The 16,666-nt window shown below is 43.8% G+C and overlaps 2 protein-coding genes across 2 annotated transcripts in view; both read right to left on the reverse strand.

The window, feature by feature from the left end:
- Nucleotides 1-1,945, reverse strand: part of LOC311137028 (neural-cadherin-like) — a gene marked incomplete at both ends in the record, with an annotated part of 125,241 nt that extends 123,296 nt beyond the window's left edge. The window contains one exon of the mRNA XM_084171345.1: nt 934-1,945. Within this exon, the coding sequence (XP_084027471.1) occupies nt 934-1,945 (1,012 nt within the window). The remainder of the gene's footprint in view (nt 1-933) is intronic.
- A 13,727-nt stretch (nt 1,946-15,672) lies between these two features.
- The window catches only part of LOC311137399 (protein MTSS 2-like), a gene marked incomplete at both ends in the record, with an annotated part of 42,181 nt that continues 41,187 nt past the window's right edge, over nt 15,673-16,666 (reverse strand). The window contains one exon of the mRNA XM_084171866.1: nt 15,673-16,604. Coding sequence (XP_084027992.1) covers nt 15,673-16,604 — 932 coding nt within the window. The remainder of the gene's footprint in view (nt 16,605-16,666) is intronic.

The raw sequence follows: 16,666 nt of genomic DNA on the forward strand, positions 1-16,666 counted from the left end.
ACACAATTACACTGCAGGGTTTCATATAGTTTCTCTCTCCCTCCAAGAATGCCAGAGGTTGTTTCCTGAGCGTGGCATGCAGTGCCTCTCCAAATCCCTGGGAGTGAGTGAATGAATAAGAGGGGGATTAAAGGTCTAATGCCAGCAGATGAGAAAGAGAGAGAGAGAGAGAGAGAGAGAGAGAGAGAGAGAGAGAGAGAGAGAGAGAGAGAGAGAGAGAGAGAGAGAGAGAGAGAGAGAGAGAGAGAGAGAGAGAGAGAGAGAGAGAGAGAGAGCAAGAGAGAGAGAGAGCGAGAGCGAGAGAGAGAGAGAGCAAGAGAGAGAGAGAGAGAGAGAGAGAGAGAGAGAGAGAGAGAGAGAGAGAGAGAGAGAGAGAGAGAGAGAGAGAGAGAGAGAGAGAGAGATCACACTGGATCTCCACTCCAAAATGATTAATGTTGGAAACAACTTCACAGCCGAGTCTACATAGAGTATGTCTATGGAGGCCATAACTCTCTGTTGATTGGAGTCTATTTAAGAAATCAATTAATAAGTCAGTAATACCCAACAGTTATTTGGCCTTAATTAAAATAGCTGTTCAAAGTTCATATAGCTGTTAGAGTTATACATAAACATGAGGTTCATAATATCACCATATGAGCATGTCATCATGACAAATAATTTGTACCTGTTGAATGTTTTGTAGCTAGTCTGTTCTAAAAGCTTTTTCTGACCAGTCGATATATCATAATGTATATTATGCTCTTTTGGGGCATTACTGAGGGATGGTGACTGCAGGGAGACTTGTAATTCAGCTATCCAGATGGTCGTAAAATAATGCGCTATTAAGTGCCATATAATGCATGCGTAATAGACATTTTTCCATTAAATTGTGGCATTACCACACAGGAGACATGCACCCAGTTAAGTGCAGATTTAGTATACAGTACTCACCTCGTTTATCTTGTATTTTGACAGTGATTTCGACGAACGGTTCAGTCTCCCTGTCCAGGCGCATGGCTACCACGATATCTCCACTCTCCTTGCCCACGTTGATTGGGGTAATATCTGTCTTCGGGTAAACCAGCTCAAAGGAGGCTGCCTGAAACCTGGCTGGGCTCAGGCTCATAACGACAGAACCGATGCTTGCATCTTCGGAGACATTGAGGAAGACGATGCTATCAGAGTCTAACAATGCCCTATTCATCCGCCCTGCCCTGCCCAGGCTGCCCAACTCCCCTGTCTGGCCTGGGCGCAGTGGGCACCACTGTCGTGGGGTAACCGTGACCTCAACACCCTTACTGATTCTGCAGGGCCAACCGTGGTCTTTAGAAAAAACATAGAACTTGATTGCAGATGGAAGGCCAAGTAGGGAGTCCATCAGCAAAACTTCGCCAGTTTTTGGTACCACGTAGAAACTGCCGTTTTTGGGAACGGAGAAGTATGTCAACTCTGCGTTCTTTCCACAGTCTGCGTCAAGCGCCTCCATCGTGTGAACTACAGACCGGAGTGGAGTCGCGTCATTCAAAGTTAACTTTAAGTCTGCATTGCGAAAAGTGGGTTCGTGGTCGTTGGTGTCCAAAACGTACACTTTCACCGACGCAACCTCAAAGACAACATGGCCCGCTGATACGCATGTTTGGCAACACAAACATATACTCAGTAGGTATTCGAAGTGCTCTTCCCTGTCCAAAATCCTGGAAGTTTTAAGTAATATAGTTCCCCGTTTGTGGTGGGAAAAGACGTGGAAATCCTCGCTACCATTCCCATAGAGTTTCAAGTGCATTCCCGATTCTGGACACCATTTTTGCGCGTTGATGCGCTTAACAGGAATGCTTAGTCCATTCACTTTTGATGCCTTCGGTGAGTTCTCAAACACATGCCCATGAAAGAAAGGCAGTCGATCATCCGTTTTATATCCAAAAACAAACGTCAGACAGTAAGTCAGTAAAATACAACAAATCATGGTGGTAACAAGTTGTACCACCGAGTGGTTCAGGAGTTTCAATTGTGACAGCAAATCATTGAAAGACAAAAAAAAATTCCCCCGTCTGGTAAAATCAAAAAGCTGTCACATATTTGCCGGACGTCTCCTCCAAGAATTGACCTGAGTCTGCTGAACTTTCACCTTAGTATCCGGTGAGATCTGCCGACTGTCTGTCGCTGTTCCGTTCAGCACTAAGTGCAGTCCACCGCTGCAGGCAGTTACTGGCTGCACGCTACCAGCAGCGTTCAGCCCTGGCGTGCTGGACAGCGCCAAGCGCGGGGGCGTGGCGCATGGGGACGGAATTCGCGGAGAACCCCACCCCATGTGACCGCCTGGTAGCTGCTTGGATCCTGGGATCGAGTCCGTTCCACTGCGGTCAAGACTTCTGTGACCAAATAAACCACTTGTGCAAACACGAACCATTGAGCGTTCTCAGTTATTGATCTCCACTCTTTAGCCCGAAGCCTTAGGGGGAGTCAAATGCAGACGGTGAGGCAGCTCTCTCCAGGCACAAAGTCAATTCCAACTCAGAGATTCAATTTAATGTGGAAAGCTAGGAATATGACAAATGGTAGAGACAATATGAATGGACAACATAGTGGCAAATTGGGAGTCAAGGTTAGGCTGCTGTAAATGAGAACTCAAACAAAAACATATGTATTGTGAGATATAGCCTATTATCAGAGTGAGAAAGGGGCTTTGCAAACTGGGCAGTAGCTCTGTGCTGCCTGTGTACTGTGTTCAGCAGAGTGTTAACAATCAACACTGTCACTGCTCCATGCCTAGCCAGCCACCAGAACAACCCCAACACTGGGATCTTCAAGTGCAACACACAAATTCTCATAGCAATTTCATGGGTCTTGACAATATGACAACAGCTAAATATGTGGGTATGGACTTAAAATGTTATGTTGCCAAATTGTTTATAGCGTCACAAATTAGATAAGAGGGTAACAACCTGATGGAACCTGGATGTTTGGTATCATCCAGAACTCTCCTGTATGCTCTGAGGTGAGACAGACACTTGCAGTACATCTTGATTTTCCACAATTCTCCCAAAGTTGCACACTTCCTATCATGTATTTATAAACATTGGATTTGTGTAAGCATTGGCTGGAGGGAGTTTCTCCCATTGTTAAATCCATGACGGCAGTGTGCAACACACTTGGGAAGAAGTGGGTCAAGGGCTCCTTCCTGGCCAGTACTAAAAGAGGATCCTTCTCTATCCTAATAAGATCTATGAGGTTACCACTGTGTTAGTTACATAAATTATTAATGAACATGACTGCATATTGTTTCTGTATTAACCTCACTTGCTGTGAGAGAGAACACAACTACCACGTATGAATTCCATATTCATAATGATGATCTGAATGTCATAAAAAAGGACACAATTTGAATATATCATATTACATTATGAATGCACTACTGCAACTATCAGTATAAGAGATGACACGAGCAAGCACAAACTGGCACACCTAGGGGGGGTGGGGTGTACTTAGTGTGTGTGAACGTGGCCGAGATTCTGCCTGCAGGGATGAAAAACCAACAGGTTGAACACATACACACACACACACACACACACACTACAAAAAAAGGAAAAAACTGTGATGAATACAAAATCTGTGAGAAACAGATATAGGGGATGCCTTGTCAGTTGCACAACTGAATGCATTCAGCTGAAATGTGTCTTCCACATTTAACCCAACCCCTCTTAACCAGCACCATAGCAGTTGTTGGGGGTTAACTGCCTTGCTCAAGGGCAGAAGAGCAGGGTTCTCCACCTTGCCGGCTCAGATTCAAACCAGCAACCATTTGGTTACTAGCCCAACACTCTTAACCGCTATGCTACCTGCCACTAGAGTACCAGGGGAAAACATACTACCCACAGCCAGCAGCTAGCTTCATGCTTACATTTGGCCTGATTCAGACTTAGGAAATGTATGCCTTTCCTACGCGTTTTGATTGAAGCACTTTTCAGTATTTGGTATTGAGACCTAACTTACACAGGTGCACAACGAGCTCTTTGGGAGTGGCTCCCTTATATGCACTGAATAAGGGTGAGTTCCAGACTGACTTCAGATCCCTGTTTTTCTACAGTCAGAAGTCTACAATTGCCACACGGCTGTTGACAATCAAAGTAACCATTACTGCAGTTGTTTAACATAGCAGTAAACCTTTTTCCTGTAGTCTCAAAAATATTAAACGTTTTGTTTCATGTAACAATGTTTATTTTCTACTTCAAATGGAGCACATATAACAGATATCCCGAGAAGACAAGAAGACTGGTCTCGGCACCAGTGTAACAGATGCGATCATATTTCGTAACACTATTGTGTTGTGTTTTTAAAGAAAGGACTGTCCAGCTAGTGATCGCAGTTGATTGGTGTTTATTCTGACAATAGACACAAGGAAGCACATTAGATATGCAGGACAACAGTATGTTGATGGCTGTAGATTCGTGATTCGTCTATTAGCATGGAAATAACTGTGAATTAGCAGGGAGCTAATGTGACCATTACAATTACAGCATGCAGGCTAACTCGCTCATCCCAGGAAGCCCCAAATATCTAACTGTATGTACAGTGGGGAAAAAAAGTATTTAGTCAGCCACCAATTGTGCAAGTTCTCCCACTTAAAAAGATGAGAGAGGCCTGTAATTTTCATCATAGGTACACGTCAACTATGACAGACAAAATGAGAAAAAAAATCCTGAAAATCACATTGTAGGATTTTTAATGAATTTATTTGCAAATTATGGTGGAAAATAAGTATTTGGTCACCTACAAACAAGCAAGATTTCTGGCTCTCACAGACCTGTAACTTCTTCTTTAAGAGGCTCCTCTGTCCTCCACTCGTTACCTGTATTAATGGCACCTGTTTGAACTTGTTATCAGTATAAAAGACACCTGTCCACAACCTCAAACAGTCACACTCCAAACTCCACTATGGCCAAGACCAAAGAGCTGTCAAAGGACACCAGAAACAAAACTGTAGACCTGCACCAGGCTGGGAAGACTGAATCTGCAATAGGTAAGCAGCTTGGTTTGAAGAAATCAACTGTGGGAGCAATTATTAGGAAATCGAAGACATACAAGACCACTGATAATCTCCCTAGATCTGGGGCTCCACGCAAGATCTCACCCCGTGGGGTCAAAATGATCACAAGAACGGTGAGCAAAAATCCCAGAACCACACGGGGGGACCTAATGAATGACCTGCAGAGAGCTGGGACCAAAGTAACAAAGCCTACCATCAGTAACACACTACGTCGCCAGGGACTCAAATCCTGCAGTGCCAGACGTGTCCCCCTGCTTAAGCCAGTACATGTCCAGGCCCGTCTGAAGTTTGCTAGAGTGCATTTGGATGATCCAGAAGAGGATTGGGAGAATGTCATATGGTCAGATGAAACCAAAATAGAACTTTTTGGTAAAAACTCAACTCGTCGTGTTTGGAGGACAAAGAATGCTGAGTTGCATCCAAAGAACACCATACCTACTGTGAAGCATGGGGGTGGAAACATCATGCTTTGGGGCTGTTTTTCTGCAAAGGGACCAGGACGACTGATCCGTGTAAAGGAAAGAATGAATGGGGCCATGTATCGTGAGATTTTGAGTGAAAACCTCCTTCCATCAGCAAGGGCATTGAAGATGAAACGTGGCTGGGTCTTTCAGCATGACAATGATCCCAAACACACCGCCCGGGCAACGAAGGAGTGGCTTCGTAAGAAGCATTTCAAGGTCCTGGAGTGGCCTAGCCAGTCTCCAGATCTCAACCCCATAGAAAATCTTTGGAGGGAGTTGAAAGTCTGTGTTGCCCAGCGACAGCCCCAAAACATCACTGCTCTAGAGGAGATCTGCATGGAGGAATGGGCCAAAATACCAGCAACAGTTTGTGAAAACCTTGTGAAGACTTACAGAAAACGTTTGACCTGTGTCATTGCCAACAAAGGGTATATAACAAACTATTGAGAAACTTTTGTTATTGAGCAAATACTTATTTTCCACCATAATTTGCAAATAAATTCATAAAAAATCCTACAATGTGATTTTCTGGAATTTTTCTTCTCATTTTGTCTGTCATAGTTGACGTGTACCTATGATGAAAATTACAGGCCTCTCTCATCTTTTTAAGTGGGAGAACTTGCACAATTGGTGGCTGACTAAATACTTTTTTCCCCACAGTACATCAGGACATGTACATAGTGAACTTGTACACATTGTAAATATGTAAATATTTCAGAACGTGACCTACCACTTGCATGTCAATATCAGACTGGGAAGAATTGGAATTCGTGATCTCCCCCTATCTGCGAGCATGACCAATGGCAAAACACCTTATTGATATGTAAATTTAACCAACCAATAGGAATACATAAACATCTAATACATATTTCTGCAGTGGCAAGTGGAACATAACTAACCCTGTTACACACACTTTGTTAATAACATGTATTCAATCATGTGAAATAATCTCATTAAAATAAGTTGACTCACCCACATAAGTATACCTGGATCAGTGGAGGCTGGTGGGAGGAGCTATAGGAGGATGGGCTCATTGTAATGGCTGGAATGGAATCAATGGAACGGTATCAAACACATCACAGATATGGAAACCACATGTTTGACTCCGTTCCATAATTCCATTCCAGCCATTACAATGAGCCCGTCCGCCTATAGCTCCTCCCACCAGCCTCTACTGACTTGGATGCACATGTATCATGTTTAGGCTAATGACTAGGCTAATGTGGTCCTTTGTAGCTCAGTTGGTAGAGCATGGCGTGTGTAATGCCAGGGTAATGGGTTTGATTCCAGGGACCACCCATACGTAAAATGTATGCATGCATGACTGTTAGTCGCTTTGGATAAAAACGTCTGCTAAATGGCATATATTATTCTTCTTCTACCTGAGCACATGGCACATGGTAATAGCCTGCAATTCACACCTCCCATGTAGGTGGCGACAATTAGTATAACTCTCAGTGTTTGGCCCCTCTTTCCCACCAAACATTCCCTTGTTCATAGAGCAGCTTTGCTGCGTGAGCTAGGCGTTGGAGACCAACTACAGCCAGAGAGGAAGAGGTAAAGAGAGAGGCCCAACTCGGCGGAAGATCTGTCTCCCTCCAGCAGGTGGTGTTTTTTTGTTTTTCCGCCCACCTCTGAAAGGAGTTTTTGTATGTCAACAAAAAAATGAATGGCTTATTTGCTTCCTGAAGTTTATTTGATTTAATAGAAGTTTCGTAATGCTTAGGTTGTTACGAGTGTACTGATATAAGTAGGACATGTGACATCCCCACAACTGAGAAAAAACACTTTATATCGGAGTTGTCTCGAGATGGCTATGGATATTCATGGCAGGAAGCTAGTATCATAGCATCTCTCTCCATTGAATACAGGTGGTTGACATCAACAACACTCATCGAATATTCAAAAAAGTATTAAAATAATGAGATGTATCCACCAATCCAAAGAAAGGACAGGCGGGAGCTAGACAGTCCACCGTGCCGCTTTGTGGATAACTACTCCCATTGTCAAGGCTGAGAGACAAGTATCTTGTCAGTATATCCATAATCTTTGCTACAGCGCATTCGCAGCCATTTTGGAAATGCAGGCGATGACTCTACTTCCGTTGGCAGCGTACATTTTTTGAATACTTTTTTGTGCTATGAACCTAGCATGAACAAGCAGAGTTCGCCCATTGGTTGTTGCTTCACCTCGCCTTAGCAGAGGAATGCGCCCTGAATTAATTCAACAACTGAAAACCCTCCGACTTGCTGGCCAACAGATTTCCTCATGGACTTTTCATTCAATGGGGTTTTCAGTAAATTTTTCTAAAGCCATCCCTTTAAATACGGTGTACCTTTAATTTGAATTTTCTTGACAGACTCACTATAATATATCGAGAGAACGGGTTCAGAATATTAGGGATCAATGAAAGAAAGCCATCAAAATATAGGCTTATGCATATCTCAGTTTCAGCACAAATTGGTAGATTTAAAAAAAATCTGATTTTGTAGATTATTTAGGGTTAGGGACATATTAAGGAATCTACCTACTTCCTAAAAAACAAGTTTGGAGAGCCTTTACTCAGTTAAAATATTAGTGAATCAGTGATATGATTAATCCTGAAATTTGCCATTCAGTTGTTTAATCCATTAAATATTGGAAGGGGAGAAAACTGTACAAATAAGGTTTGACCAATTGTTCTATAAATCTACCCTAATCCTCACTGACAATGGTCCAGTCATCGTAAACTTTGCGCCAGGCTTCAGGTTTAAACTGCTGTGCTTGGTCTGCGTTCCATGGTGTGCTTGGTCTGCGTTCCATGGTGTGCTTGGTCTGCGTTCCATGGTGTGCTTGGTCTGCGTTCCATGGTGTGCTTGGTCTGCGTTCCATGGTGTGCTTGGTCTGCGTTCCATGGTGTGCTTGGTCTGCGTTCCATGGTGTGCTTGGTTCCATGGTGTGCTTGGTCTGCGTTCCATGGTGTGCTTGGTCTGCGTTCCATGGTGTGCTTGGTCTGCGATCCATGGTGTGCTTGGTCTGCGTTCCATGGTGTGCTTGGTCTGCGTTCCATGGTGTGCTTGGTCTGCGTTCCATGGTGTGCTTGGTCTGCGATCCATGGTGTGCTTGGTCTGCATTCCATGGTGTGCTTGGTCTGCGTTCCATGGTGTGCTTGGTCTGCGTTCCATGGTGTGCTTGGTCTGCGATCCATGGTGTGCTTGGTCTGCGATCCATGGTGTGCTTGGTCTGCGTTCCATGGTGTGCTTGGTCTGCTTGTCCCGCGGCTCATCTTAACCTGTTCTGCGGATTTTACCCACGCACCGCTACTGTTGTACACTCACTGTGTGATAAACAGAGTAGTAGCAGCGTATATGATGATTGTATGTGAGTGAATGTGCGTGTCAGTAGAGTAAGTATGCATGTGTGTGTGTGTGTGTGTGTGTGTGTGTGTATGTGTGTGTGTGTGTGTGTGTGTGTGCATACATGGACCTACAGTACCTTTCAAAGGTTTGGACACACCTACTCATTCAAGGGTTTTTCTTTATTTTTACTATTTTTTCTACATTGTAGAATAATAGTGAAGACATCAAAACTATGAAATAACACATATGGAATCATGAAGTAACCAAAAAAGTGTTAAACAAATGAAAATATATTTTAGATTTTAGATTCTTCAAATAGCCACCCTTTGTCTTGATGACAGCTTTGCACACTCTTGGCATTCTCTTAACAAGCTTCATGAGGAATGCTTTTCCAACAGTCTTGTAGTTCCCACATATATTGAGCACTTGTTGGCTGCTTTTCCTTCACTCTGCGGTCCAACTCATCCTAAAGCATCTCAATTGGGTTGAGGTTGGGTGATTGTGGAGGCCAGGTCATCTGATGCAGCACTCCATCACTATCCTTGGTCAAATAGCCCTTACACAGCCTGGAGGTGTGTTTTGGGTCATTGTCCTGTTGAAAAACAAATGATAGTCCCACTAAGCACGAACCAGATGGGATGGCGTATCGCTGCAGAATGCTGTGGTAGCCATGCTGGTTAAGTGTGCCTTGAATTCTAAATAAATCACTGACGGTGTCACCAGCAAAGCACCCCCACACCATCACGGTAGGAACCACACATGCAGAGATCATCCGTTCACCTACTCTGCGTCTCACAAAAACATGGCGGTTGGAACCAAAAATCTCACATTTGGACTCATCAGACCGAAGGACAGATTTCCACCAGTATAATGTCCATTGCTCATGTTTCTTTGCCCAAGCAAGTCTCTTCTTCTTATTGGTGTCCTTTAGCAGTGGTTTCTTTGCTGCAATTCGACCACGAAGGCCTGATTCACACAGTCTGTTACTTGAACTCTTTGAAGCATTTATTTGGGCTGCAATCTAAGGTGCAGTTAACTCTAATTAACTTATCCTCTGCAGCAGAGGTAACTCTGTGTCTTCCTTTCCTGTGGCGGTCCTCATGAGAGCCAGTTTCATCATAGTGCTTGATGGTTTTTGCGACTGCACTTGAAGAAACTTTCAAAGTTCTTGAAATATTCCGTATTGACTGACCTTCATGTCTTAAAGTAATGATGGACTGTCGTTTCTCTTTGCTTATTTGAGCTGTTCTTGCCATAATATGGACTTGGTCTTTTACCAAATAGGGCTATCTCATGTATACCACCCCTACCTTGTCACAACACAACTGATTGGCTCAAACGCATTAAGGAGGAAAGAAATTCCACAAATTAACTTTTAATAAGGCACACCTGTTAATTGAAATGTATTCCAGGTGACTACCTCATGAAGCTGGTTGAGAGAATGCCAAGAGTGTGCAAAGCTGTCATCAAGGCAAAGGGTGGCTACTTTGAAGAATATCAAATATCAAATATATTTTGATTTGTTTAACACTTTTTTGGTTACTACATGATTCCATATGTGTTATTTCATAGTTTTGATGTCTTCACTATTATTCTACAATGTAGAAAATAGTAACAAATTAAGAAAAACGCTTGAATTAGTTGGTGTGTCCAAACGTTTGACTGGTAGTGTATGTGTCAAGATTTTGATTGTGTGACTTATTTTGCCCTTTTTTTCTTTTTAATTTTCTTTTAATTTTTTGAAAAGGGCAAATTAAGTCATACAATCAAAATCTTGACACATAAACTTAGCAAAAAAAGAAACGTCCTCTCACTGTCAACTGTGTTTATTTTCAGCAAACTTAACATGTGTAAATATTTGTAAGAACAAATATGGGGGGGGGGGGGGGGGGGGTCAAAATCAAAAGTAACAGTCTGAATTAAGTACAGCAGTGCATCTCCTCCTCATGGACTGCACCAGATTTGTCAGTTCTTGCTGTGAGATGTTACCCCACTCTTCCACCAAGTCACCTGCGAGTTCCCTGACATTTCTGGGGGGAATGGCCCTAGCCCTCACCCTCCGATCCAACAGGTCCAAGACGTGCTCAGTGGGATTGAGATCTTGTCTCTTCGCATTGTCATGCTGGAGGGTCATGTCAGGATGAGCCTGCAGGAAGGGTACCACATGAGGGAGGAGGATGTCTTCCCTGTAACGCACAGCGTTGAGATTGCCTGCTATGACAACAAGCTCAGTCCGATGATGCTGTGACACACCGCCCCAGACCATGATGGACCCTCCACATCCAAATCGATCCCACTCCAGAGCACAGGCCTCAGTGTAACGCTCATTCCTTGGACGATAAACGCGAATCCGATCATCACCCCTGCTGAGACAAAACCGCGACTCGTCCTGTCTGGTCCAGCGACGGTGGGTTTGTGCCCATAGGCACAAACCCATCGCCGGTGATGTCTGGTGAGGACCTGCCTTACAACAGGCCTACAAGCCCTCAGTCCAGCCTCTAACAGCCTATTGCGGACAGTCTGAGCACTGTTGTTGTTGCCATCCTGTACCTGTCCCACAGGTGTGATGTTTGGATGTACCGATCCTGTGTAGGTGTTGTTACACGTGGTCTGCCACTGCGAGGACGATCAGCTGTCCGTCCTGTCTCCCTGTAGCGCTGTCTTAGGCGTCTCACAGTACAGACATTGCAATTTATTGCCCTGGCCACATCTGCAGTCCTCATGCCTGCCTCCTTGCAGCATGCCTAAGGTACGTTCACGCAGATGAGCAGGGACCCTGAGCATCTTTCTTTTTGTGTTTTTCAGTCAGTAGAAAGGCCTCTTTAGTGTCCTAAGTTTTCATAACTGTGACCTTAATTGCCTACCGTCTGTAAACTGTTAGTGTTTTGACGACCGTTCCACAGGTGCATGTTCATGAATTGTTCATGGTTAATTGAACAAGCATGGGAAACAGTGTTTAAACCCTTTACAATGAAGATCTGTGAAGTTATTCGGATTCTTACGAAATATCTTTGAAAGACAGGATGCTGAAAAAGGGAAGTTTCTTTTTTTGCTGAGTTTAGGTCCATGTATGCACACACACACACACACACACACACACACACACACACACACACACACACACACACACACACACACACACACACACACACACACACACACACACATACACTCACACACACACACACACACACACACACACTTAATTAGCTCACACACACATAACATGCACACACATTCATACTGACTCTACACCGTAGCCATATAGAAGCTGCATAAATAAAGATATTTAAACTATTGCTAATTGGCTCACAGCTGTAAGCCTCCCTCAAGGGACCACCTAGTGAACTACTTCAGCTATACCGTAACGGCATAGACATGATCATTGTGAATTAATGAACTGTTAAAAATATACTCATTAGTTATGAACAGAGCATCATATTCAAAATCAAGTTTAGTCTTTTACGTTTGTCGATTATCATGGGGGCGGGGTTGTCATATACAGTATCATCTTCTGCAACAAAGTATCAAAGAACAGATTGAGATGAGTGAAAGTTTTATTGTTGGTTGGTTTTTTTCCATTGTGTGTGTGTGTGAGTGTGTGAGTGTGTGTGTGTGTGTGTGTGTGTGTGTGTGTGTGTGTGTGAGAATATATTCTTCACATTCCTCCCCCTCAAACACAATTAGTCACGAAGGAAGCCCAGAGAATAGAATAGGCCTATGTCATTGTAAATGACAATAACAGCATTGTCTACCTAATAGGCTGGTTCTAACTAACAATTCACCCAAGGCCTTGCACCAACAGGGTCTCTTGTGAAGCTCAGCGGAGAGGCTCTATTATGGCTTTACTGATTAGAAGAGCTTGAGTCCTAGCTAAGTGATTACACTCACAAATAATCATTGATTAAAAGGAGACCTTGTTGCCGATCTTACAGAATCATGCCACACTATTAGTTCACTAAATGAATTCCTCTACTATCAGAGGAGCTGGGAGATAATTATGTCATTAAAAATGAACTAAAAATAAAATCAGTTCAAGATGTCTCTCCCAGATATCTCAGATATTTTATTTATCTCTAGGTAGATGTGGGAATGAGATAATTATGTACTATTCAGACTACAAAGAATTTATGCATATACACATGAATGAAATACTTTCCAGAATGTCCCATTCATCACATGAAGACTAGATCATTAGAATATGTTCTATTGTATAATTCATTCTCTGGACGTAGGTGGGGGAAATGTACTAATTTGTTAAGCTATATAGGGCAAGTCCACCCTCCACGCCTGTCGCGTCGGATGTCCTTTTCTTGTGGCTTTAAAGTTTTGCCCAGTCACCCATGCTTCACCAATCAGATGAAAGGTGTCTGGCTCCACCATCAGTCCAGTCAACATATCGCAGCCACTCTGGTTATTATTAAGTGCTCAGTCTCATAGTGTCCTGTCAGGGAGAGCCTACATGTATTGGCCTCCCGAGTGGCGCAGTGGTCTAAGGCACTGCATTGCAGTGCTAGCTGTGCCACTAGAGATCCTGGTTTGTAGCCGGCTGTGACCGGGAGACCTGTGGGGCGGCGCACAATTGGTCCAGGGTAGGGGAGGGAATGGCTGGCAGGGATGTAGCTCAGTTGGTAGAGCATGGCGTTTGCAACGCCAGGGTTATGGGTTCGATTCCCACAGGGGGTATAAAAAATAATGTATGCACTCACTAACTGTAAGTTGCTCTGGAAAAGAGCGTCTGCTAAATGACGTAAATGTAATTTCAAATGTCCGTTTATTTAGTATTATTCTGTATGTACATCCGAGACTCCATTTCATATGATATGTTACATTTCGTATGGTATGGATGTCCATCATCCTTTTCGTATGTTATGTTACGAATTTGCAAAACGTGTATGTTACGGATTCCAATTTGTTGTGGCTAACGTTAGCTAGGTGGCTAGGTGGCTAACGCTAATTTAGCTAGCTGGCTTATGTTAGCTAAGCTAGGGTTTAGGAGTTAGGGTTAAGGTTAGGAGTTAGGTTAAAGGGTTAAGGTTAGGGTTAGCTAAAAGGGTTAAGGTTAGGGTTAATGGAAGGGTTCGCTAACATGCTAAGTATTTACAAAGTAGCTAAAAAGTAGTAAGTAGTTGAAAAGTTTCTAATTAGCTCAAATGCTAAAGTTGTCCCTGACGAGATTCGAACACACAACCTTTATGTTTTTGCCTTAAGTAACCATCTTATGTAACCATACTAAACGTATCATATCAAACTAATTTGAGTGTCCCAGATAAACATTTAGTATGTTATGCCTAGTCTATGAGACCAGGCTGAAATGGCTCTTACACCACCTGTCCTGAAAACCATGTGCTCCTTCATCTAAAACTACTACATAGCCTAATAACAATTCCATAAGGAAACTACACTTGGATTTTCAATTAGCCTATAGGCTAAGTCATAAAAACTGTAAAATCTCAATCTATTTGTGTGCATCATATAACATCTCACAGACCCAAAAAAAAAGGTCAACATCACCCTACAGAAAAAAGGTTGGTTTAATTGCAGAATAAATTGATAGTACAGTACAGCAATAAAAACACTGCCATATCACTCCTATTTTACATTACTTTTACATTTATCCGATATGTAACATACTTGGTGTTCAGCTTATGATACAAACGGCAATTCATACATCAGTAGAATAATACACAAAATAACATACAGACAGGCTCACAGAGCAACTTGACCCCATCACTTTCAGACAACAGATGGCTGTGTTAGTACACACACAATAAGACACAGAGCATTCAACCGCCATTTTGTAATGACCTCCTGGGCCCATATTCATAAAGTATCTAAGAGTAGGAGTGCTGATCTAGGAAAAAATTGTCCTTGTCCATTAGTGCTGAGCGATTAACTGAAATTTCAGTTTGACAGACGTTGGTTCAATTATTTGAATTCCATTTCGTTCCGTTTTTTTCTTTGAGCTAAATGCACACATTGTGCAGTTTCTCTAGAGAACAATCAGATCAAGCCCGAACTGTGTGATGTAATAGGGAGTTGTAGTAGTTTCCAACAGGCCAATATTCTACATAGTTAAGCGCAGAAAACGTGGTGACCATAATCCATTGCACGCCTACTTGTCCGGTCAGTTTCTTTTAAGCCTACTACGTAAAAGAGACAGAAGAATGCGCGATCGAGAGAGATGATGACTTGGAATGAAATAATAAAGTCATCAAATAAAATGTTTAAATACACAACAACTGAAATATTTTATTAAAGTAAAGTAATATGAATAAACTATGGTTAATAAGTGATAAGCAGTAATGGGCAGACACTACCATCATGGGACTTTTATTAATTGTTTTATTCTGTGTTGTTACAGCATTCAACCCACATAATGCATAGTGTATTTAATGTTATTAAAAATATATATTATAAAACTGAAACCGAACAGACCTCAAAAAGGACTAATCGCTCAGCACCATTGTCCATATAATTGTATTCATTATAAATTAATCAGCACACCTACTCTGAGACACTTTGTGAATACAGGCCCTGATCACTGAGTCTAAAGGAAAGGTGTCTGGGCTGATGCATCAGGAGACAGAGGGAATAGACAACAACAGCCAAGCCACTAAGCAACATGGAAAACAGGAATATGACATAAAAATATATTTGTACGCAATTCATTACATGACATTTGTCCATTGGCCACCCATGGCCATTCATTGAATCTTTACACATTGACACTCATTTTCCCTTTCATTTCATACAGTCTTTTCCTGTACAGGATGAGTGTTCATTCATTTCTCTTCTAGAGCTTGCAGTGGCACCACAGTTCTGGGGTCAGTCCCAGTAGATACTATCGCAGTATCCTGGATGCTGCTGCAGTATCCTGCAGTATCCTGGGGGCTGATCTGTCGTTGGAGACCGCCTTGCGGAGCCTCACACCCCTCCGTATGGACACCAGCATGTCCATGCCCTCCTGGGGCTCGGGGGGTGGGTGTTGTGGGTGTTGGGGTAAAGAGTTGGTTCCGATTGGGTCCACTGGCAGAGGGTCCAGAGAGGGGAAGGGGAACTGACCCTCGCCCAGGGCGTGGGCGCTAGCCGCAAGCTCACCTATCTTCTCCACCAGGCTGTGGCGGTTGGCTGCCAGCTGGGGATCCTCCTCTAGGCCGAGGCCAGTCATGCCAGGGGGCTGCTGGGCATAGACGCTTCGGTCTAGCCCCCCTCCGGAGCTCCAGGCAGTGGTGTCAGGTAGGCTCAGCCGCTTGGGGGAGGCCTTCATGTACTCCAGGGCACTGGGTGGTGTCTCGTCCCCATACAGGTACTCTTCGCTGCCCATGCGCTGGGTAAGGCTGGGAGAGTAGCTGGGGGAGTAACTGGGGGAGTAGACAGGAGAGTCTGGCACCGTGGGGGTCTTGACTGGAACGATGGGGGGGCGGATGGGGATTGGGCCTGAGGTGGACGGGGTGCGTCTCACCCCTGTTTTGGAGGAAGGAGTCCGGCGGATGGTGGCTGTTCCAGAGGTGATGGCTCCGTGCCTCCCGTCACGCCCTCCATCACGCCCCCCGTCACGCCCTCCATCACCCCCATAAATCACTCCATGCGTACCCCCAGGAGGGCTCACTCCGGCGGGCAACCCGGCGGTGCTAGCCGGCCTCTTGGTCTGGATCATGCGGCGGTAGTTCTGGGCAATGTTGCTGTGGCGGGGGATGGTGGAGGACTTGTCGAAGTCAGCCTCTCTGCCGGTGTCAGCGTCCCCGTTCAGAGAGTAGCACTCATAGTCAGACCCTGAGGACAGGAGAGAGAGAATTAATTCAAACTGATCAGGCTTTATGCATGAGACAGCAGGA

The sequence above is a fragment of the Coregonus lavaretus genome, assembly GCF_964263955.1.
Source record: "Coregonus lavaretus genome assembly, chromosome: 11".
Classification (NCBI taxonomy): domain Eukaryota; kingdom Metazoa; phylum Chordata; class Actinopteri; order Salmoniformes; family Salmonidae; genus Coregonus; species Coregonus lavaretus.